Source organism: Saimiri boliviensis, chromosome 1, assembly GCF_048565385.1.
Source record: "Saimiri boliviensis isolate mSaiBol1 chromosome 1, mSaiBol1.pri, whole genome shotgun sequence".
Taxonomy (NCBI): domain Eukaryota; kingdom Metazoa; phylum Chordata; class Mammalia; order Primates; family Cebidae; genus Saimiri; species Saimiri boliviensis.
The window spans coordinates 251,252,217-251,275,199 of NC_133449.1; the positions used below are offsets into that span (position 1 = coordinate 251,252,217).

At 39.5% G+C, this 22,983-nt stretch overlaps 1 protein-coding gene and 1 pseudogene across 2 annotated transcripts in view; one reads left to right on the forward strand and one right to left on the reverse strand.

Moving 5' to 3' along the window:
- The window catches only part of ANKRD55 (ankyrin repeat domain 55), a 136,933-nt gene that overhangs the window by 24,078 nt on the left and 89,872 nt on the right, over positions 1-22,983 (forward strand). For both annotated transcript variants that reach the window (XM_074385801.1, XM_074385792.1), the window contains exon 2: positions 20,801-20,923. In XM_074385801.1, the coding sequence (XP_074241902.1) occupies positions 20,801-20,923 (123 nt within the window). The remainder of the gene's footprint in view (positions 1-20,800; positions 20,924-22,983) is intronic.
- LOC101029340 (glycoprotein-N-acetylgalactosamine 3-beta-galactosyltransferase 1 pseudogene) lies at positions 9,154-10,230 on the reverse strand (annotated as a pseudogene).

The window sequence follows — 22,983 nt, forward strand, 5'->3', positions numbered from 1 at the left end:
CTTACATATGTAAACGTGTGCCATGGTTATTTGCTGCACTGATCATCCCATCAGCTAAATATTAAGCCCAGCATCCATTAGCTATTGTTCCTGATGCTCTCCCTCTCCCCAACCCACCCCCTCTGACAGGCTCCGGTGTGTGTTGTTCCCCACCATGTGTCCATGTGTTCTCATCATTCAGCTCCCACTTATAAGTGAGAACATGTGGTGTTTGGTTTTCTGCTCCTGCATTAGTTTGCTGAGGATAATGACTTCCAGCTCCATTCATGTCTCTGCAAAGGACATGACCTCGTTCTTTTTTATGGCTGCATAGTATTCCACAGTGCCTATGTATTACATCTTCTTTATCCAGTCTATCACTGATGGGCATTTTGTTGAATCCATGTTTTTGCCAATAGTGAATAGTGCTGCTATTGTGATACGCATGCATGCATCTTTATAATAAAGTGGTTTATATTCCTTGGGGTATATATCTACTAACAGGATTGCTGGGTCAAATGGTATTTCTGCCTCTTGGTCTTTGTGAAATTGCCTCACAACACATTTTGAATACTTACTGTGGGTCAGGCACTGCTTTAAGCGCTTTCTGTGATTTAATTCATTTAGCTCTCAGAACAGGCCTAGGAGGGAGGCACTATTCTTATCCACTTGACAAGTGAAGAACAGAGATAGAGATGTTAAGCAATTCGCCTAAGGTCAAATAGCTATCAGGTAAGCGGCAGTGCCAGAAGCAAACTCTAGAGGTGAGGCCCCAGAGCCTGTGCTCGTACCATTTTACCATTTTCCTTTTTCTTTTTCTTTTTTCTTTTCTTTTTTTTTTTTTTTTTTTTTTTTTAGACAGAGTCTTACTCTTGAAGCGCAGTAGTCACCGCGCCCAGCTAATTTTTTGTGTTTTAGTAGAGACGGGTTTCACCATGGCCAGGATGGTCTCGATATCCTGACCTCATGATCCACCTGCCTCAGCCTCCCAAAGTGCTGGGATTATAGGTGTGAGCCACTGCGCCTGGCCCCATTTTTCTCTATGTATTCTTTGCATTCCTTAATATATTTGATAAGAGTCACATGACACTAATTTTGTTCCAATGCCTACCAGCTGTATCAATGACCTTAAACTTGCTTTTGCATGGCCAAAGAGTTCCAGATTGACTTAGGGCCCAGCGAAGGTCCAGAGAGACTCCTCATTACCAGTGGGTGGCAATGTTGTCTCATGGAGCCATCGTGGTGCAGTGTAAGGCCTGGCATGTTCCTTAAAGGTGGGAAGGCTGGCCACTTTGTGGCTAAGTCGTTCTGGGTACCCCTAAGCATTTCTCCAAAGAATGCAGTTTCTCCAAAGCATTCGGGATGATCCTGCAGGAGGAAAGAGGGAATTAGAACACCCAGGAAACTGTTCATTTAAGTGATTCTGCCCCTGTCCTGCCATAATATCTCCAGTATGTCTCAATCATAAATTAGACATTTGTCTTCCCACTAGGGCATGTCTTTCTTAGGAGCAGAAACAATACAGCCTTTGTAACTACAATTTTACTAGCCTATGGTAGATGAGTAAATGGATGAATGAATAAATCTCAGTTCCTCAGAGGCAATCAGTTCTATTTCAAGGAACAGTCTAAGATCTACAGGGTCCTCTGCAGTTGTCCAAAATGAATCCAGACATCATTGGTGACTCTAGGGTGTGTTTAATCACCCAAGAATCCTCAGAATAGAATAAACCAAAGAAACCCTCCCCAAATTATTCTGGTCTGAACTCCTGAAATTGCAGTACCCAATGTGCCCTTCCACTGACCTGGCCCTTCTGCAAAAGGATAACGGTTTAGGGAGAACAAGTGTCAAGCTGACTCTGGGTAATTTCAATAAAATGGGCCCAGTAACTGATGGAGTCAAGGGCTTTCCCAAAGAGCTCCATAATAACCCAAGAACAGAGCCACCACGTGAAGCTCTAAAAAAGGAACCTTTTGTAAAACCTGAGATACTCTAAGGAAGGTCCTCAAATCCAAAACATTTTTAACAACCTATTACATATCTGACTTACCAGTATTAATGCTAAGCCCTTGATATTAGATAATTTGTAATACATCCAGAAATCAGGTTTTGTGACCATGAAAAATGAAGGAAAGAAATGATTTCAAGGCTGTCTGTCCTTCTAATTTTTAGGTAAAAATTAATAAAAATTAAAATACGTATTTTAAAAAAAAAAAAAAACCTACTAGAGTGTTTGTTGTTAAATTGCACATGCTGAATGAAGAGACCTCCCAAACAGACTTTGTGAGCAACATGGCTATTTATTCACCAGGGTGCAGGCGGGCTGAGTCTGAAAAGAGAGTCAGCGGAGGGCAGTGGGTTCAGAGTTGGTTTTATAGGTTTGGGGTAGGCAGTGGAAAGTTACGGAAGTTACAGTGTAAGGTTGTTTTTGCAAGCTGGGAGGGGGTCATAGGGTCTGGAGTCAAAAGGTTGACCAAGGTCGGTTACAAAGTCCATTGCCTTATCAATTGAGACAGGAATAAGGAACAACAGAAGAATGTCTCAAGTTAATTAGGCATCGCAGGGGTTGATCATTCTTCCTCTTTTCATGGTCTTGCAGTTACTTCAGATTTTCTAATTCTGGGAGGCCATCCAGAGGTGGACGTGCGGGTCACGGGGGGTTGCCATGGCATTCATGGTGCCCGTCGGTCAGCCTAAAAGACCTTACGTTTATAAAGGTCAGAATTAGCAAAATACATTTTTTTTTTTTCCTTTTTAGGACTTCATCAAATAGCAAGGACTTGTTTTCTTAGTTATAGACATGCTAGGCTCTGGTACCCACTTAGTATTAGTATATTAAAGCTAGTAAGCCTGACTTCTCTCCTACCATGTAAGAAAAAAAAAAACTTGGTTTATTTTGATGGGTATAAAAGAACATAAATTCATTATTATAAAGAATTTGAAAAAATATAGAAAGTTCTGAAGAATATCCAAGAGACTATCTCTATTGACTTTTTGATGCATGATCTTCCAAACCATTACAGACTTTTACACATTTTATATATCTACATATACAATTAAAACACAGTTGCAGAGATGAGGTCTTGCTGTGTTGCTCAGGCTGGTCTCCAATTACTGGTCTCAAGTGATCCTCTCACCTCAGCCTCTTAAAGTACAAGGTTTATAGGCATGAGCCACCATACCAGGCCACACCTAAGTTTTGTTGTTGTTGTTGTTTTAGCTTTGATCATGGCAATTTATTTTATGCATTATTTAAATCCGCTGTTTACAAATGTTCAAAAGGCACTTTAAGAAACATTTTCAAACACATTTTTCTGACTTAATCATGAGCACTTAAAATAAGCAAATCACTAGACATTTTTAAATCATTCATAGCACCATTACCTGAAATGATTTTTAAAACACAAACACAAACATTCACTATGTAGTACAATGCACTGCTCAGCAGTAAGATTAGTTTTTCTCTAATAATATACTTCATGTAGATTATTAATTTTCAGGGTCCTGCAAAATTATTAAAACTTAACTAATATAAACTGAAAACTAGAGAGGTAAGGGAGTTGAAACAGAACACAACTCAACTATAAAACTTTAGAGTTGGTTTCTCTAAAGAGAATTTGCAAAATTCTTTATTCCTGCCTGTGTTAAAATTTTTATTTCAACTCTTATATATAAGCATATTTCTTTAAGTCAACAGAGGTAACATAAACATTTAGCATAAAATCTACCACAGGTTGTCTCCTAGATTGCTTACTATATTTCTGTCAGGCCTAATAAAGTAGAAAAATAGGCCAGGTGGGGTATCTCACACCTGTAATCCCAGCACTTCGGGACACCAAGGCAGGTGGATCACCTAAGGTCAGGAGTTCAAGACCAGCCTTGCCAACATGGTGAAACCTTGTCTCTACTAAAAATACGAAAAATTAGCTGGGCATGGTGGCGCGTGCCTGTAATCCCAGCTACTCAGGAGGCTGAGGCAGGAGAATTGCCTGAACCCAGGAGGCGGAGGTTGCGGTGAGCCGAGATCGCGCCATTGCACTCCAGCCTGGGTAACGAGAGCGAAACTCCATCTCAACAACAACAACAACAACAAAATTAGCTGGGCATGGTGGCAGGTGCCTACAATCCCAGCTATTTGGGAGGCTGAGGCAGGAGAATCGCTTGAACCCAGTAGGCAGCGGTTTCAGTGAGTGGAGGCAGCACCACGGCACTCTAGCCTGGGTGACAGAGCGAGACTCCCTCTCAATAAATAAATAAATAAAAGAAAAACAAAGCAAATGAGTTTCATTTTTTTGTTTGTTTTTGAGGAAAGGATGAGTAGACGAATCCAAATAACTTTACTTCCTTTAATAACTGTAGATGTAGAATTAATTTAAAATTGTAGATTTTTAAGTAGGGCAAGTATCTTGAGAGCCAGCCGACATTATTCTTAGAAAGACTTTTACTTTCAATCTCATAGGGAAACCTAGTTAGTAGGTTTAAAATTATCAATCAAGTAATAAAAATTCTAATCATTATTAATAGCCAAATTAACCCTGCGAAGGCAGCATTTAAGAATAACTAGAAAATGCAAGTTAGTAATAAAGCAAATAAAGTAGGGCAATAAATACAAAGCAGAGACTGCCAAAGAATAAGAGTCTAATGAACTGAAAACTTAAATGGTGAATAAAATGCTGGGTATAATTAATCAATCAAGGGATTCTTTCAAGTACAATGATGCATCAACCTGGTAATAACTATAGTTTGACAGTCTTGAAGTGAAAAATTAATACTCAAGGAAACAATTGTAAAAATAACCAGTTAGCAAATTTAATGCTCAAATTCAATTTCATATTCAAAAAATATTAAATCTGATCAGTGATTTATTTTCATATCTCATTACAGTAAGAAAAACTCTGAAATTTATGATATTTGAAAACAAACTGGGACAAATAATCTGCCTTATCTATGAACTTTCCACTAGAAAATACAACCATACCAATTAGAGAACATCAGACATCAAAAGCCTCATGTTCTGAAACCATACTAAAATCATTTATCCAAATAAAAAAGATCTTAATCTAAAAGATAATGAATACATCATCATTAAGAAATCTGATTTTTTGTGCTCTATTAAATACTTTGAGAACTATTTTTTTTCTGCTTTATTCAGTCACCCAAAACCAGGTGTCCCCAAACTATGGCCCGCGGGCCGCATGCAGCCCCCTGAGGCCATTTATCCGGCCCCCCGCCGCACTTCAGGAAGGGGCACCTCTTTCATTGGTGGCCAGTGAGAGGAGCACAGTATGTGGCGGCCCTCCAACGGTCTGAGGGACAGTGAACTGGTCCCCTGTGTAAAAAGTTTGAGGACGCCTGCCCAAAACAATGAATTGGCAGAAAAGTGCTCTGTGTGTAATAAAATAGCATTTACTACTTCAATTTAATTTGTTTTACTAACAATTGTGACCTTTTTGATGACACTTACTTTATGTATGCTTTTAATAAATTATGTGTTATTAGTACATAATGAACCCTTCCTGCCTCAATATAAAATTACTAAACTTGGAGAATTAAAGATTTTATTGTGGGCCCTGATATTAGTGACTTTAGAGAAGCTAAAAATTTGGCCAAAATGAATGATCCAATGACCCTTTAAGTTAACTTAATTTTATATTTAATATAGTGTTATCCTGGACTACACTGATTTAAAACATGGTTTTTGAAAGATGTCTAAGTAATGGGGCAGCAATCTTCCATGCGTTTCAAACACTATTTGCACCAAAATCATGTAGGTTGTTGGGCAGTGGTGCTCAAACTAGGATGAGAAGGGTACCTGCAGTGTTTGCTTAAACACAGCTGCTAGCCCCTGCCCCTGCTCCTAGATTATCTGATTTAGTAGATCTGAGATAGGCCCCTGAGAGAGTTGCATTTCCAACAAGTTCCCAGGTGATATTGATGCTGTTTGTTGGGACCACTCTTTTGATAATCACTGCCTTAGGGCATCTGGTAAGAATGGGGCCCCATGCTTCAATTAGAATGTCTTAGCTTGGGGTCTTCACATCTGCATTTAACAACATCCTAGGCAAGTGTATGAACCAGAGTTCAAGAATCACTATGACAATTTGGCTAGGATAATTTGACTATTACTGGCCAATGTAACAGATGTCACATATCATATGAATAAAAATGGAAATAACGCTAAATGACTAAGCCCAAGCCTAATACGGTACAAATGAGCACACAGGTTTGAATATAAATCCTACCTCTGTTACTTGCTAGCTTTGTGACAGTGACAAAGTTACTTTAATTCTCTGAGCATCAGTTTCCTTATCTGTAATATGGGAATAACACCAAAATTTTGAGGATTAACACTATTATACACAGATTATCTAAGCACAGTACCTAGCATATAGTAGATACTCGATAAATACTAGCTATTACTTATTAAGAAGTGTATGAAATATTTCCTTCAGTATCTGGTCAAAGCAAATTTTCATTCACTTAAATGCAATATTTACACTCCAAGGTAATAGAATAAGAATACAATCTTCTATTTGTTGCTCTCTGGGACAGACGGTGTTCTAAGAACCTTACATTTATTTCATCCTCATAAAAATCCTGTGAGGGAGGTAGTATTATCATCCCTAATTTACAGATGAGGAAATTGAGACACAGAGAGAGTAAATAAAATTGCTCAAGGTTACAAAAACAGTAAGTGTTGGAGCAAGAATTTAAACCCAAGCAAGTCTGACTCAGGAGCCCAGGATGCATCACAACATTCATTTTCTATGAGCAAAGCTTAAGGTTTCTGGATATTTATAGCAAACCATCTATACTTCTAGTCAAACACATATGAAAATTCATGTCCACACCCTGGTGAAGAGTTGTTCAAAGCATAAAATGAACGCCTTGAAATTTTGGCGGATAATACTACCATGGTAATAGGTAAAAACTGGTGCATGTTTTCACTATGTGGACAGAGTAATCTATGTTTAGCCAATGAAATGAACATCCTCTCAAATATATCATTCAACGAGTTCATGATTTCGACATGTTTTGGCACAATAAATAGAAATTATTTAGCTAGCCAGCACTGTGGCTCACGCCTATAATCCCAGCACTTTGGGAAGCTGAGGCAGATTTATCACCTGAGGTCAGGAGTCCAAGACCAGCCGGACCAACATTGGTGAAACTCTGTCTCTACCAAAAATACAAAAATTGGCCAGGTGTCATGGCTCACGCCTGTAATCCCACCTACTCAGGAGGCTGTGGCAGGAGAATCGTTTGAACCCAGGAGGCAGTGGTTACAGTGAGCCAAGACTGAGCCACTGTACTCTAGCCTGGGGGACAGAGTGAGACTCTGTCTCTGAAAAAAAGAAATTTTTAGCTAAACAGCAGAGTCAGTGGCATGACAGCCATGTAAAATTGGCATAATGATAAACATAAGGGAAATGTAAATCTTTTGTACGATTAAAAATAATTTCATAGAAAGCCTATAAAATATTCTGTTATGGTACACTCAGGATTGCTAAAGATAATAAAAATGAAAATTTTCTTTCCTTTCAGAAACTCTTTAAACAGAGAGTCACTAAAAATAGAATGAAACACCTGTGAATGTTTTTGATGGCAGTCTTGAATAGATATTCTGCGTTTTTAGAATTATCCATTGGCAAAACAATTATCTATCCCAAAATAGTAAGTCAGCATCAACCTTCAGACTGTTAGTTATAAATTTAGTATCTACTATTTCAATATATAACATTTTTGTTTAAGCACTCCGTATTTTCTGGGGTTTTTTGTTTGTTTGTTTGTTTTGAGACAGAGTCTCACTCTGTCATCAGGCACCAGGCTGGAGTGCAGTGGTGGGACCTCAGCTCACTGCAACCTCCGCCTCCCGGGTTCAAGCAATTCTCCTGCCTCAGCCTCCCAAGTAGCTGGGACTACAGGCACGCGCCACCACTCCCAGCTAATTTTTTTGTATTTTTAGTAGAGACTGGGTTTCGTCATGTTGGCCAGGATGGTCTGGATCTCTTGACCTCATGTTCCACCTGCCTCGGCCTCCCAAAGTGCTGGGATTACAGGTGTGAGCCACCGCGCCCGGCCTCTGTTGTTTTTAATTAATTCTTGTCAAAATCTTGCATTCAAAATAATCTTGCCAGTATAACTAATAGCTACCTCAGATCCTTAAAGTGAATTTTAAAACTGTGTTTTAAACAAGTTACGAAAGGCACAAACAAGCTCTCATCTCTCAACAGGATGAGAATGAGAGAAACCGTAACTCTGTAGTTAGAAAGAATTTAAAATAATCAATTTAAAATGTCACTTAGTAAGTGGCACTGATATAAGAAAAGCATCCTCAAATAGCATTACATTTATTATTAGTTACCCATAATTAACAATGGGTAAATTTGGGATCAAGTATTATAAAATACACGTTTATAGAATGCTATGAATGCTTTGAGTGAATTAATAGTGGAGAATGGTATTCAAGAGTGGCTATAATATATCTAGAAAAGAGACAACAGAGATTCTGTAAAAAATTACTAATTAGAATCAAGTATATGATATAGTCAAGGCCTGTGATAATTTTAAAGTGTGGTTTTATTAATGCACTTCAGGATAAGTGCCAGTCTTATTTTAGCTTCTTCTGGAAGAAATACTGCCGATTATAAATAATCACAACAAAACTTTCACTAGACAAAAACGAATGTTTGTGGTAGGGTTGGATCATTTATATTATACTGCAAATATAAACTCAATTCTTGAGCTGTATTAACAGCACTGAGCAACAGTATTTCTAAACTTTTCTTTAAGGCAGATCTGTTTATTACTAACATGGTGCAGTATAGCCTTAGCAAATTTAATTGTTTCAGTTTCTCAAAGACAATAATACAGATGGTCAAAAATAGGTAACAAAATCACTTTTCTAGTTCCTCTACCTGGCCACCATTTAAAAATACAAGTTCTCTATATAGACGGAGAGATAGATTTATATATTACTATATCAAAACACATTTTAACAGACTTCACAGCTCATTTAAAGCTTCAGTTTCTAGTTATTCATGTGAAAGATTTCTATACGAAATGTTCACTTAGAATTCCTCACTGGGGTTCCAGTGCTCTGTATCAGAAATGCAGATGTCCTTCTTCAGTGCAATGCTAGACATTTTACCTTTGTTTATTCACCATTTTCTTTCAAGGGTTTCCTAACTTCACTTTTGTGTCTTCACTTTTGTTTGCTTGACTAATTTCCTTTAGTATATTTTCAGGTAAGGTAGCTTGATATCTGTATAAATAACCATATGGACAAAGATGATAAACGAGGTATTCTAATTCATACATAGTTGTAGAATCAACATAGTGAAAAGAAACTGCAGGATCAGAACAGCAACCAGGATCCTCAACAGGAGAATAATAGTTGTAATTCTAGTAACAAAAGGTTCTAGGTAGATAACCTTTATTAAATGGTGTTTTGGCCAAAGGGATGAAAAGTTTCTTTTCCAGTGGTATCTCTGGAATCTCCTGCTTCTACATTTGTAATTTCCGTGAATCTCCCCAGTGCTGTCTTCAATGGAGGAACTATGTGTACACTTGTCTGTTTTAAATGCATCAACAAATCTCTTCAAGGCTTATTTCTTTAGCACATATCCTGCCCCTCCACTCATGTTGCCCTGCTTTACATAAGGGCTTAAATCTTCTCCCAAAGTAAATGGGTTATTCAGGGTCATATTTTGAAAGAAGCCATCTCAAATGGTCTAGTATGACATATGTGTCATCATCTGCTTTCAAAAACCAATCCGCATCTTCTAAATAATGTCCATGAACATACTGAAAAGCTTTTATTGTTTTCCACTATAGTTGATCTCTGCCTTCTTTGGTTTTCAGCACAGCAGGGAAGTGTATTTTCTTTTGAACTCATAGACAACACTTTGTTTTGGGCCCATGGAGCTTGGACATGTTTGGCCTTTTTCTCTAGGTTTTGAGGGCCTGTCATAACCCAGCAAAGAATTTTAACTTTCTGATAGAGGTTTTCAGCGAGGTCTGTGTTTTCATCATTAGGTTGGCTAGAATCTGCCTTGAAGTTCATTTGTCCTTCTGTATGATTCTGTCTGTTATCATCTGAATGCCTCGAATGAGTATCATTATGAAGAACACTAGGCTGGGTGTCACCCTGTTCTCCAACAAAATACTAAATAGCTGAGAACATAAAAGAAATCCTATTGCCGAACCACTGAGGAAGATTTAAAAATTCAGCCAGGATTTAGAGGCCATTTCCAGAAAGTGTATATATATATATATATATATATATATATATATATATATATATACACACATCTGCATATGTACCCCAGAACTTACATACTGTAAGTTCTGGGGTACATATGCAGATCGTGCAGGATTGTTACACAGGTATACACATGCCATGGTGGTTTACTGCATCCACCCCCTGCATCATCTACATTAGGTATTTCTCCTAATGTTAGCCCTCCCCAATTCTCCAATCCCCTGCTATCCCTCCCCTAGTTCGCCCACTCCCAACAGGCCCTGGGGTGTGATGTTCCCCTCCCTGTGTCCATGTGTTCTCACTGTTCAACCACTTATGAGTGAGAACATGCAGTGTTTGGTTTTCTGTTCTTGTGTCAGTTTGTTGAGAATGATGGTTTCTAGCTTCATCCATGTCCCTGCAAAGGACATGAACTCATTCTTTTTTATGGTTGCATGGTATTCCATGGTGTATATGTGCCACATTCTTTATCCAGTCTATCAATGATGGGCATTTGGGTTGGTTCCAAGTTTTTGCTATTGTGAACAGTGCCACAGTGAACATACATGTGCGTGTGTCTTTATATTAGAATAATTTATAATCCTTTGGCTATATACCCAGTAATCGGATTGCTGGGTCAAATGGTATTTCTATTTCTAGATCCTTGAGGAATCACCACACTGTCTTCCACAATGACTGAACAAATTCAGACTCCCACCAACAATGTAAAAGTGTTCCTATCTCTCCACATCCTCTCCAGCATCTGTTATCTCCAGATTTTTTAATGATCGCCATTCTAACTGGTGTGAGATGGTATCTCAATGTGGTTTTGCCTTGCATTTCTCTAATGACCAGTGATGATGAGCATTTTTTCATGTGTTTGTTGGCTGCATAAATGTCTTTTTTTTTTTAAAGTATCTGTTCATATCCTTTACCTCCTTTTTGATGAGGTTATTTTTTTTTCTTGTAAATTTGTCTAAGTTCTTTGTAGATTCTGGCTACTAGCCCTTTGTCAGATGGGTATCTTGCAAAAATTTTTTCCCATTCTGTTGGTTGCCAGTTTACTCTAATGATAGTTTCTTTTGCTTTGCAGAAGCTCTTAAGTTTAATTAGATCCCATTTGTCTATTTTGGCTGTTGTTGCCATTGCTTTTGGTGTTTTAGTCATAAAGTCCTTGCCTATGTCCTGAATGACATTGCCTGTGTTTTCTTCTAGAGTTTTTATGATGTTAGGTCTTATGTTTAAGTCTTTAATCCATCTGGAATTAATTTTAGTGTAAGGTGTCAGAAAGGAGTCTAGTTTCTGCTTACTACACATGGCTAGCTAGTTTTCCAACACCATTTATTAAACAGGGAATCCTTTCCCCATTGCTTGTTTTGATCAGGCTTGTCAAAGATCATATGGTTGTAGATGTGTTGTGTTACTTCTGAGGCCTCTGTTCTGTTCCACTGGTCTATATCTCTGTTTTGTTTACCAGTACCATGCTGTTTTAATTACTGTAGCCTTGTAGTATACTTTGAAGTCAGGTAGCGTGATGTCACCAGCTTTGTTTTTTGCTTTGTTGTTTGTTTGCTTAGGATTCTCTTGGCTATGCAGGCTCTCTTTTGGTTCCATGTGGAGCTTAAGGGGTTTTTTTCCAGTTCTGTGAAGAAGGTCAATGGTAGCTTGATGGGGATAGCACTGAATCTATACATTACTTTGGGCAGTATGGCCATTTTCACAATATTGATTCTTCCTAACAATGAGCATGGAGTGTTTCTCCATCTGTTTGTGTCCCCTCTTATTTCCTTGAGCAGTGGTTTGTAGTTCTCCTTGAAGAGGTCTTTCATGTCCCTTGTTAGTTGTATTTCTAGGTGTTTTATTCTCTTTGTAGCAATTGTGAATGGCAGTTCACTCATTATTTGGCTCTTTGTTTGTTTGTTATTGGTGTATAGGAATGCTTGTGATTTTTTGCACATTGATTTTGTATCCTGAGAATTTGCTGAAGTTGCTTATCATCTTAAGGAGATTTTGGGCTGAGACGATGGGATCTTCTAAATATACAATCACGTCATCTGCAAATAGAGACAATTTGATTTCCTCTTTTCCTAACTGATTACGCTTTACTTCTTTTACTTGCCTGATTGCTCTGGCCAGAACTTCTAATACTGTTGAATAGGAATGGTGAGAGAGGGCACCCTTGTCTTTTTTTTTTTTCTGACCTGCCCCCCAACCCTGCCACCCTTGTCTTGTGCCAGTTTTCAAAGGGAATGCTTCCAGTTTTTGCCCATTCAGTATTTCTGACATCAGCTGAGGCTCCCTCTCACGCCTTCTGGGGGGCGGAAAGGGAGACGAGATGAGGACCAGTGACTTTTGCTTCTCTGAGCAGCTGCAGACGTGGCTCCTGGCTGCTAACCAAGGCTACCCACTGTGCCCAGATCATTTCCTGACAGCAGCAGCCCACACCTAAGTTTTAAATGAAATGTAATCTACATGTCTTCACATGTTTCTTCCTTTTTCTTCACGTTTCTTCCATTTTCTACTCTCAGAGTCTCTCACCCTGTGTGTATTCTGGAATCTCTCTTTATGTACCCATACATAAGTCTGTTTAGCTTTCAAGCAGTTAGAGAGGCAAGACCATTCAGAACATCCTCCTCATGTAAGCAGTGTGAAAAGGAAGAAAGACAGATGATGAACACATGAGAGACATAGAGATAGGAAGGAGACAAGGAAGGATTTAGGTGTTGTTTGTTTATGTAGATCTTTCGGAAATCTTAATAAGTGGGTTTCTGATCTTCAGTAGAAAAAAAAACGTGCCTGCCCTCATTTTCGATTCAATTAGGACCATCGGTCATCTTTATCTTTGTACTCGTTATTTCTACATCATGCTTCCTCATTTCTACAGAAATTCTCTGAACAGTTTCCAAGTTTGTGCCCAATTATTTGTACTGACTGCAATTTAGATTGGCTGTTTCCAAACAACCTCTAGGGAAGCGCCTTCATTTCCTAATTCGTCATTGCGCTGTGGTTTAGTGTCATATCACAGGGCCAGAGGAATTCTGAAGTACATGCTGTTCTGCTTCACACGTCTTCCTTTGCCCCCTACCCTGTGCCTCACTCTGTGTCTAAATGCCTTCTAAACATGTCTGGTGGCCATCTAGCCAAGAGAGATCATCTTCAGTGACAGGAAGCTCACTACCTCTTGAGATGGCCCAGACCATTTCTATAAGCTCTAATCATAGTTAAAATACCTGTCTCTCTGTCACTCTCACCCACTGTTATTTCTAACCACTGAAGTCTCACAGAGCAAATTAACCATAAAATTGTTTGCATAAAACCCCTTCAAAAAATAATTATATTTATAATAGTATGAGAAAGAACAAAATACTTAGGAATAACCAAAGAGATGAAAGACTGGTACACTGAAAACTAGAAAGCATTGCTGAAGGAAATTAAAGAAGACACCAGTAAATTGAAAGACATCTTGTGATTCATGAATTAGAAAACCTAATATTATTAAGATGTCAATACTACCCAAAGCAATCTACAGATTCCATATAATCTCTGTCAAAACCCCAATGATATTTTCTGCAGAAATCGAAAATCATCCTAATATTCATATTGAATTTCAAGAGACCCCAAAATAGCCAAAATAATCTTTAAAAAGAACAGTTGGGCCGGGCACGGTGGCTCAAGCCTGTAATCCCAGCACTTTGGGAGGCCGAGGTGGGTGGATCAGGAGGTCAAGAGATCGAGACCATCCTGGTCAACATGGTGAAACCCCGTCCCTACTAAAAATACAAAAATTAGCTGGGCATGGTGGCGTGTGCCTGTAATCCCAGCTACTCAGGAGGCTGAGGCAGGAGAATTGCCCGAACCCAGGAGGTGGAGGTTGCGGTGAGCCGAGATCGCTCCATTGCACTCCAGCCTGGGTAACAAGAGCGAAACTCTCTCAAAAAAAAGAAAAGAACAGTTGGAGGTTTCACACTTCCTGATTTCAAAACTTAATACAAAGCTACAGTAATGAAAACAGCATGGTATTGACATACAGGCAGACATATAGATCAGTGGACTGAAAGTCCAGAAATAATCCCGTACATCTATGGTCAACTGATTTTCAACAAGACTGCCAAGACCATTTAACAGGTAAAGAATAGTTGCTATGACTTGAATGTTCCCACTGAAAGTCACGTTGAAATGTAATTGCCATTGTAAGAGTATTAAAAGGTGGAGCTTTTTAGAGGTGATTGGCCTATGAGGACTCTGCTCTCATGAATTGATTAGTACTGTTATTTTAGGAGTGGGTTAGATATCTCTGGCATGGGCACCTGATAAAAACAATGAGTTTGGCCTGACTTCCTCTTCTGTCTCACGTGCTCGCTTCTGCATTTCACCCTTATGCCATGAGATCATCCTCACCACATGTTGGCACCATGCCCTTGGACTTCCTAGCCTCAAGAACCATGAGCCAAATAAGTTTATTTATAAATTACCCAGCTTATAGTATTGTGTTATAACAGCAGAAAACAGAACTAAGACAATAATATTTTCAATGAGTGATGTTTGAAAAACAGGATAGCCACATGGAAAAAATGTATTTGGATCCTTACTTTACACCATATATAAAAGTTAACTGGAAATGGATCAAAGACCCAAACACAAGTCCTAAAACTATAAAACTCTTAGAAGAAAGCATAGGGAAAAGACTCATCACATTGGATTTGGCAATAATTTCTTGGCTATGACATCAAATGCACAGACAACAAACCAAAAAATGGACAAATTAAACTACATCAAAATTAAAAGCTTTGTCATCAAAGGACACTATCAACAGAATAAATAGGCAACCCACAGGGTTAGAGAAAATATTTGTGAACCATATACCTCATAAAGGTTTAATATTCAGAATATATAAAGAACTTGTACAACTCAAAAACGAAAAGTCAAACAACTTAATTTAAAAATGGGCAAAGGATTTGAATAGACATTTCTTGAAAGATATAGTATAGCCAATAAGTTCATGGAAAAATGCTCACTGTCACTAGTACTAGAGACTTGCAAATCGAAACCACAGTGACATACCACTTCATCCTCATTCAGATGGCTATTTAAAAAAAAAAAAACCCAAACAATAAATAATAAGTGTTGGCAAGGATTTGAATTGAAACTCTTGTGCACTTTGGTGAAAATATAAAATGGTGCAGCTGTTTGGAAGACAGTATGGTGGTTCCTTCAAAAATTAAAAATTGTTGGATTATGTGATAACATAATCCAACAATTCCACTTCTGACTATATACCCAAAAGAATTAAAAGCAGGAGCTCAAAAAGATTTGTAGACCCATGTTCACAGGAGCATTATTCACAGTAGCCAAAAGATGGGAACAACCCAAATGTCCACTGACAAATAATGAATAAACAAAACGTGGTGCACACATACAATTAAATATGACTTAGCCTTAACAAGGAAGGCAACTCGGACACATGCTACAACATGGAGGAACCTTGAGGACACTATGCTAAATGAAATAAGCCAGTCACAAAAGGACAAGTGATATTGATTGCACATACATGAGGTGCCTGTAGTAGTCAAATTCATAGACAGAAGGTAGAACGGTGGTTTCCAGGGACTGGGGACAGGAAAGAATGGGGACTTACAGTTTAATGAGTACAGAGATTTGGAAGATGAAAAGATGCGTGGTAGTGATGGTTACATAGCAGTGTGAATGGACATAATGTTTTGAACTGTAAGCACACTTAAATGGTTAAAAATTCCATTTTCATGTATCTTTTACCACAATTTTTTAATTAAAAAAAAATAACTCTTGGCTGGGCACAGTGGCTCATGCCTGTAATCCCAGCACTTTGGGAGGCTGAGGCGGGCAGATCATGAGGTGGAGTTCAAGACCATCCTGGCCAACACGGAGAAACCCTGTCTCTACTAAAAATACAAAAATTAGCTGGGTGTGGTGGTATGTGTAGCTGTGCCTGTAGTCCCAGCTACTCGGGAGGCTGAGGCAGAAGAATCACTTGAACCCAGGAGGCAGAGGTTGCAGTGAGCTGAGATTGCACTGCTGCACTCCAGCCTGAGTGACAGAGCAAGACTCCATCTCAGAAAAAAAAAAAAAAAAAAAAAAAAAAAAAAAAAAAAAAAAAAAACTCTTTAAATCTCTGAAGGCTACTATCATGACCCCATGGAATAATCTTCAGAGTAGACACATTTATTTCTTTCACTATTCTTCATGTGACATGATTAAAGTCCATTCATACCTCTAGCCACTCACCTCTGAATGTTCTTCAGCCATTATAGCCCTGTTTAATTGAGGCCATAGACCTCAATATGACACTGACCAGTTAAGAATGGAAAAGACCTATCACTGCCCTCAATATGGCTACTAGATTTGGTAATTCAGCCAGACTTCCTACTAATTTATTACAATCCTGTTTATTTCTATAGAGCTAATTTTCCAACTAAAACTCCAAGTTCTTTTTTTTTAAAACGTTTTATCAGTCAGAACATTTTCAGTGATTAAAAAGAAAATCCAAACAAATACACAAAATCTATGTAAATTGACTTAAGCTGGAGGTATCACATAACTTGACTTCAAATTATACTACAAGACTATAGTAACCAAAATAGCACGATACTGGTACAAAAACAGACACAAAGACCAATGGAACAGAATTGAGATTCCCGAAAAAAATTCACACATTTACAATCAACTCATTTTTAACAAAGGCGCCAAGAACATATGTTGGGGGAAGAATAGTCTCTTGAATAAATGGTGCTTGAAAGACTAGATATCTATATGCAGAATAAAACTAGACCCCTATCTCTCACCATATACAAAAGTCAAATCAAAATAGATTAAATATTTAAATGTAAGACATGAAACTACCAGAAGAAAACATTGGAGAAATGCTTCAAGACACTGATCCAGGCTAATATTTCTTCTTTTTAGGGGGCAGGGGAAGGCATTGGGGCAGTGAAAAGCTCTTCACCTTTCTCTGATAAGAGAAAGATGTCATCAGGTAAGAGGTCACCAGGTGGCTTCCAGGTTCATGGGTGGTAGAGCAAAGCAACAGTATTGTTCTCAACAACCCCAGTCAATGTCTCAAATGTGTCATTGCTTTTCACGGGCTCTAACTGAGTCACATCCCTGAATCAGTCTCCATGGCCAGTGCTGCTGGCGCTGAGTGTCTTAGTTCTAAGCCACATGTTCTGCCCCTAACCAGGGATGTAGTCAGTTCCACTGAATCAGCCTGTGGGCTAGAAGAGGAGAGGAGGTAGTCCCTAGAGAATAATCAGATTAATCTTATCAACAGGGAGAGGGGGTGTTGAGTACAAAAACTACAGACTCAATTAATTCAACTGGATATTTTGTGGACTAAGAAATGTTACTCTACCTTTAGCCCTATTAAATACCATCTCATTAGACTTCTGGCAAGATATTTTGGGAATGATAATTCTATCAGGCAATGCATTTATTGTTTTTCTCAGCTGTATGTAGTTGGCAGCGTGATGAATGTGACTTGCCTACTGTATTGCACTCAGTGATGAATGGATTGGAAATACATTTATATCTGTTATATAAGCACATTATGTAATACATAAACGGGCTGTTAAACACAGATTCCCTCAGCCTACTACCAAAATCTTCCTTCTGAAGTAACACCACCAGCATCTTTGGATGTGGTAACACAACTGGATACCAACCCTACCTTTGTCCTATTTCTGGGCCCTATTTCTTGTGCTAGATACATTGTGAGACATCTTAACATGTGTAGCGTCCTGGGAAGGTTCCTAATAGAGACTTAATGTTCCATGCAATGTATGGACTCTTCATCTAGTCCTCATCAACAGGAGACTTTTTGCTCCACATTTCCCAGATTTCTCATGCTTTCAAACACACCAAAAAAAAAATTTTTTTTTAAGTAGCGGTAGTCATAGCAAAGTATATACACTATTATATCCCAGACCTTGCTCTAAAAGCACATAGAATTAAATATTAACTCATTTTTTCTTAAAACAAACTTATAAGAGAGATAGTTGTCATAATTATCATCATTATTATCTTCATTTTAAAGGCAAAGAAACTGGTCAGGTGCAGTGGCTCACGCCTACAAATCCCAGGACTTTGGGAGGCCAACGTGGGAGGATCATTAGAGACCAGCCTGGGCAACATGGCAAAACCCATCTCTACAAAAAATACAAAAATTAGCTGGGCATGGTGGTGCGTGTCTGTAGTCCCAGCCACTCAGGAGGCTGAAATGGGAGGATCGCTTGAGCCTGGGAGGTTGAGGCTGTAATGAGCCAAGATCACGCCACTGCACTCCAGCTTGGGTAACACAGTGAGACCCTGTCTCAAAATAAATAAATAAACAAACACACACATGGAAACTAAGGCCTGGTGAGATAGCCGGCCCAATCCACACAGCTGGTCAGTGCAAGCTGGGACTGCTGCTGGTTGTCTGGCTCCATAGTCCTTGCGCTCACCACAGGAGTGGCATCTGACCTTGACACCTGTCCTCTCCCACTTCTGGCCCCCAGGCAAACGTGCAAGTGAGTCTGCCTCAAACAAACAAACTAATGGAAACAACAAAACACTACCTGGGTAAGAAAACAGTTTGTTGTCATAAGTGAATCATTTCCAATAACAAGTTCCCTTGGGGACAGACGGGTCAACTGGCTAAGAGTCATTTATGACTTCCCAAGAATACTGGGACAGAGACACCAAGCCAAAGGGTTAGGACCACTGCCAACTAACAACCAATTAGAACTGAAAACTAAAAGGTATCTTTGACATAACGTCCACATTAACAGAAAAACACAACTTGAGAAACCTTTTCTTACACACATATTTTTTTCCCTGAACAATGGCTATGCTGATGCTTGAGGGGCAATGGGAACATGAATGGGAGGAATTGTGTGAGTAAACAGGTCACACACAGCCTCTCTCTGGAGGTCTCCTCATCACGAGCAGGACTCCCTGTGTTCCACTCACTTAAACCATAGATCTTCTTCTTCTTTTTTTTTTTTTTTTTTTGTGCTCTGCCACTCAGGCTGGAGTGCAATGGCATGATCTTGGCTCAGTGCAACCTCTGCCTCCTGGGTTCAAGTGATTCTCCTGCCTCAGCCTCCTCAGTAGCTGGGATTACAGGCATGTGCCACCACACCCAGCTAATTTTTTTGTATTTTTAGTAGAGATGGGGTTTCACCATATTGGCCAGGCTGGTATTCAACTCTTGGCCTCAAGTGATCCTCCCACCTTGGCCTCCCAAAGTGCTGGGATTACAGGAGTGAGCCACTGTGCCCGGCCCCACTTGACCCATAGCCCTGTTGTCACCTTTTTTGTTTCTTTAAGACAAGATCTCACTCTGTCATCCAGGCTGGAGTACAGTGGCACAATCATAGCTTACTGCTTGAACTCTGGGGCTCAAGTGATCCTCCTGCCTCAGCCTCCTTAGTACCTAGGACTACAGGTACCCACCACCATGCCTAGCTAATTTTTAAAATTTCTCGCACAGAGAGAGTTTCAATGTGTTGCCCAGGTTGATCTCGAACTCCTGGGCTCAAGCCATCATCTCACCTCAGCCTCCCAAAGTGCCAAATTGCTGAGATTACAGATGTGAGCCATCATGCCTGGCCTAATGTTGCCTTTAACCATACTATTAGTTGGTTCAATCGTGCACAAAGGCATAATGCAGGTGGCTACCAAATTCAAAGGAGTTGCCTACAGTTCTGTCTCTTCTGGGAATTCCATCTCATGAAATCCCAGGTGGTTGAAATGAAAAGACTTTCAATGAAGGGACAACTTGCAGAGATGAAGCAGGGCTGAAAGAATGAACTAGGGATGCTGAATCTCCACAGACTAACGTCAATGGGAAGCCATTCCCATCCTTACAGCTAAGGAGGATGGGAGGGGACAGTGTTATCAGGGAGTCCTGTAGAGACTGGCTCTGCAGAGAAAGAGCCTCCTCGTGGGAGAGAGGTGGCTCCTGCCAAACACTGCACTAGGGGAGAGCAGGAAGAAATGCCCCATCTCTCTCTTCTTCCCATCAGGTTCCTGCTGGTGCCTCCCATGGGCAAGCAAGAGGGTGAGGGATCCTGGGTGGGGCAGTCGGCAAGGGTCAGCCCTCAGGGTACAGAATAGGGCGGTAAAGGTTGCTGAGTACATCTGGAGAACAGAGAAGAGAAAGCACAATGTCTCTTTCAAAGGCGGTAAACTGAGTCATTGAGGAAAACAGAAACATGTTTCAGATCAAAAAGGGCAATGCAGAACCAAGATGAGGGCCCCACTTTCCCTTCTGGGCTCATTGATTTCGAGAAGCCTGAATGCCTGGAAAGAATCAGAAAATCTCAAATGACGTCCAGTCCCTCAGGTTTCTTTCCAATACACCGCGATGTTACAAATGGCACGCAGTGATCTGCCTTTCTTCAGAAGTGGTGAGAGAGTGTGTGGCCAGGATGACTCAGTCTTCTGCCTGGATTCACTTGAAAAGTTTTACTGAATCACTTGTGTGGGTAACAACTTGGGTATTGTTATTCTTTCAGTGAACTGGCTCCACACACTCACTTTGTGTCTGTTTGATGCATGAAGGTGACTCATCTGAGGAAGTTGATCTGACCATGGTTTACCAGGCAGCCTCGAACGGAGATGTCAATGCTCTGACTGCAGTCATTCGGGAAGACCCTTCTATCCTAGAATGCTGTGACAGTGAAGGTGAGATACGTGTGCATTTTGAATCCAGAATGTTCTGCTCTATTTTTTTAGAGATGGCTTTCCGACATGAGCAATGTTAATAAATGTCTATCTGACCAGCCATTTTGATACTGTGGCTATGTGCAGATGTCTTGGTATTTCTTTAAATAAGAGGGCTAGATGCAAAGTTTCAGATTCTCTTACATTGCCTCTGATAAAGAAGTCATCAGTTTGAGTTTGTTTTCAATATCTTTGTATGAATGACCGAAATAGATAGGTCAAGTAGTTAGGAAAGGGTATGGAAAGAGCAGGCTGCTTTTGGTAGCAATGGATGTTGAGAAAACGTGACTGTAAAAGGCAAAGAGCAAGGATTTCTGCTCCTGGGAAGATGGAGTCGATGCTATTTCTTTCCTATTCTTTCTGTTAAATACAACTGAAAACCCTGGGCATTCTGTATAAACATAAAGACTCTGGAAGATGGAGAGAAAATGACTGACTGGCTGAGAACTTCTGTCCCAAGGAATGACATGGCGGTAAGTTCCTAGGGTTTTCTTTTGGCTTGACTATCCCACAACTGATGCTGAAGAAGCTAGCAACCCAGAAATGTCAAGAGGCACAGAACAAAAAAACCACAACAAGAAGAAAAGCCTTCTCTCTCTGGCAAAATGACCAAAAACGGAACAGCCTAGAAACACAGAAAATTTTTAGACACTAAGTCCTTACTCCAACCAAACACCACAAAAAGACAGGGGGCCCTAGCCCCACTCATTCCAACAAAGACTTAGTAGGAAACCTGGATTTCTAATGGCAGCTTGCAATAATGAGGTGGCATCCCTTTATTTCCCCTTTACAGCAGTGTCCATGGAAGCCAGCTAAAGTAGAAAGTTTAAGTAAGATTAGGAATCTCTAATATAATACCCCGAATGTCCAAGTTTCAATAGAAAATTACGTGTCATAACAAGAAACAGGAAGAGTCCAACTGAATGAAAAAAAATTGGCCAGGCACGATGGCTCATGCCTGTAATCCCAGCACTTTGGGAGGCTGAGGCGGGTGGATCATCTGAGGTTAGGAGTTCGAGACCAGCCTGACCAACATGGAAAACCCCCGTTTCTACTAAAAACATAAAATTAGCCAGGTGTGGTGGCACATGCCTGTAATCCCAGCTACTCAGGAGGCTGAGGCAGGAGAATCGCTTGAACCTGGGAGGCAGAGGTTGCAGTGAGCTGAGATTGTGCCATTGCACTCCAGCCTGGGCAACAAGAGTGAAACTCCATCTCAAAAAAAAAAAAAAAAAAGAAATCAACAGATGCCAATGAAAGAGTTGTTAGAATTATCTAACAAAGATTTTCAAATGACCGTAACAAAAATGCTTCAATGAGCAATTGAAAACATGCTTAAAACTAAAGAAAAAAAGTCTAAGCAAAGAAATAAAAGATAGAAAGGAAAACCAAATGAGAGTTTTTTAAAATAAATATACAATCATCACAATGTTAAAACTTGGTAAATAAGCTCAGCAGCAGAATGAAGATGCAGAGGAAAGAATTAATGAATTTGAAAACAGAACAATAAGAAATAGCCAATAAGAAACAGATCATCTGAAGAGCCCTATAATTAGAAAATTGACTTCATAATTTAAAAAATCCCCCTCCAAGAAATATATCTTCAGGAATGGATTATTTCACCAGAAATTTGTGATCCTCCCACCTCAGTCTCCCAAAGTGCTAAGATTACAGATATATATGAGCCACCACACCTGGTGGATTTCTACAAACTTTTTTTAAATAATGTTTTTATTTTACTTTACGTTCTGGGGTACAACTTGCAGGACTGTTACATAGGTATATACATGTCATGGTGGTTTGCTGCCTCTATCCCCCTGTCACCTACAAACTTTTAAAGGATAGCCAACATCGATCCCACATAATCTCTTCCAAAAAAGAGAAGATAAGAAAACACATCTCAGTTATGTTTATGAGCTAGTATTACTTTGCTATCAAAACCAGTCAAAGATGATGTAAAAAATAATAATAAGCCTATAGACCAGTAGTCTTCATGAATATAGATTAAAAATACTTAACCA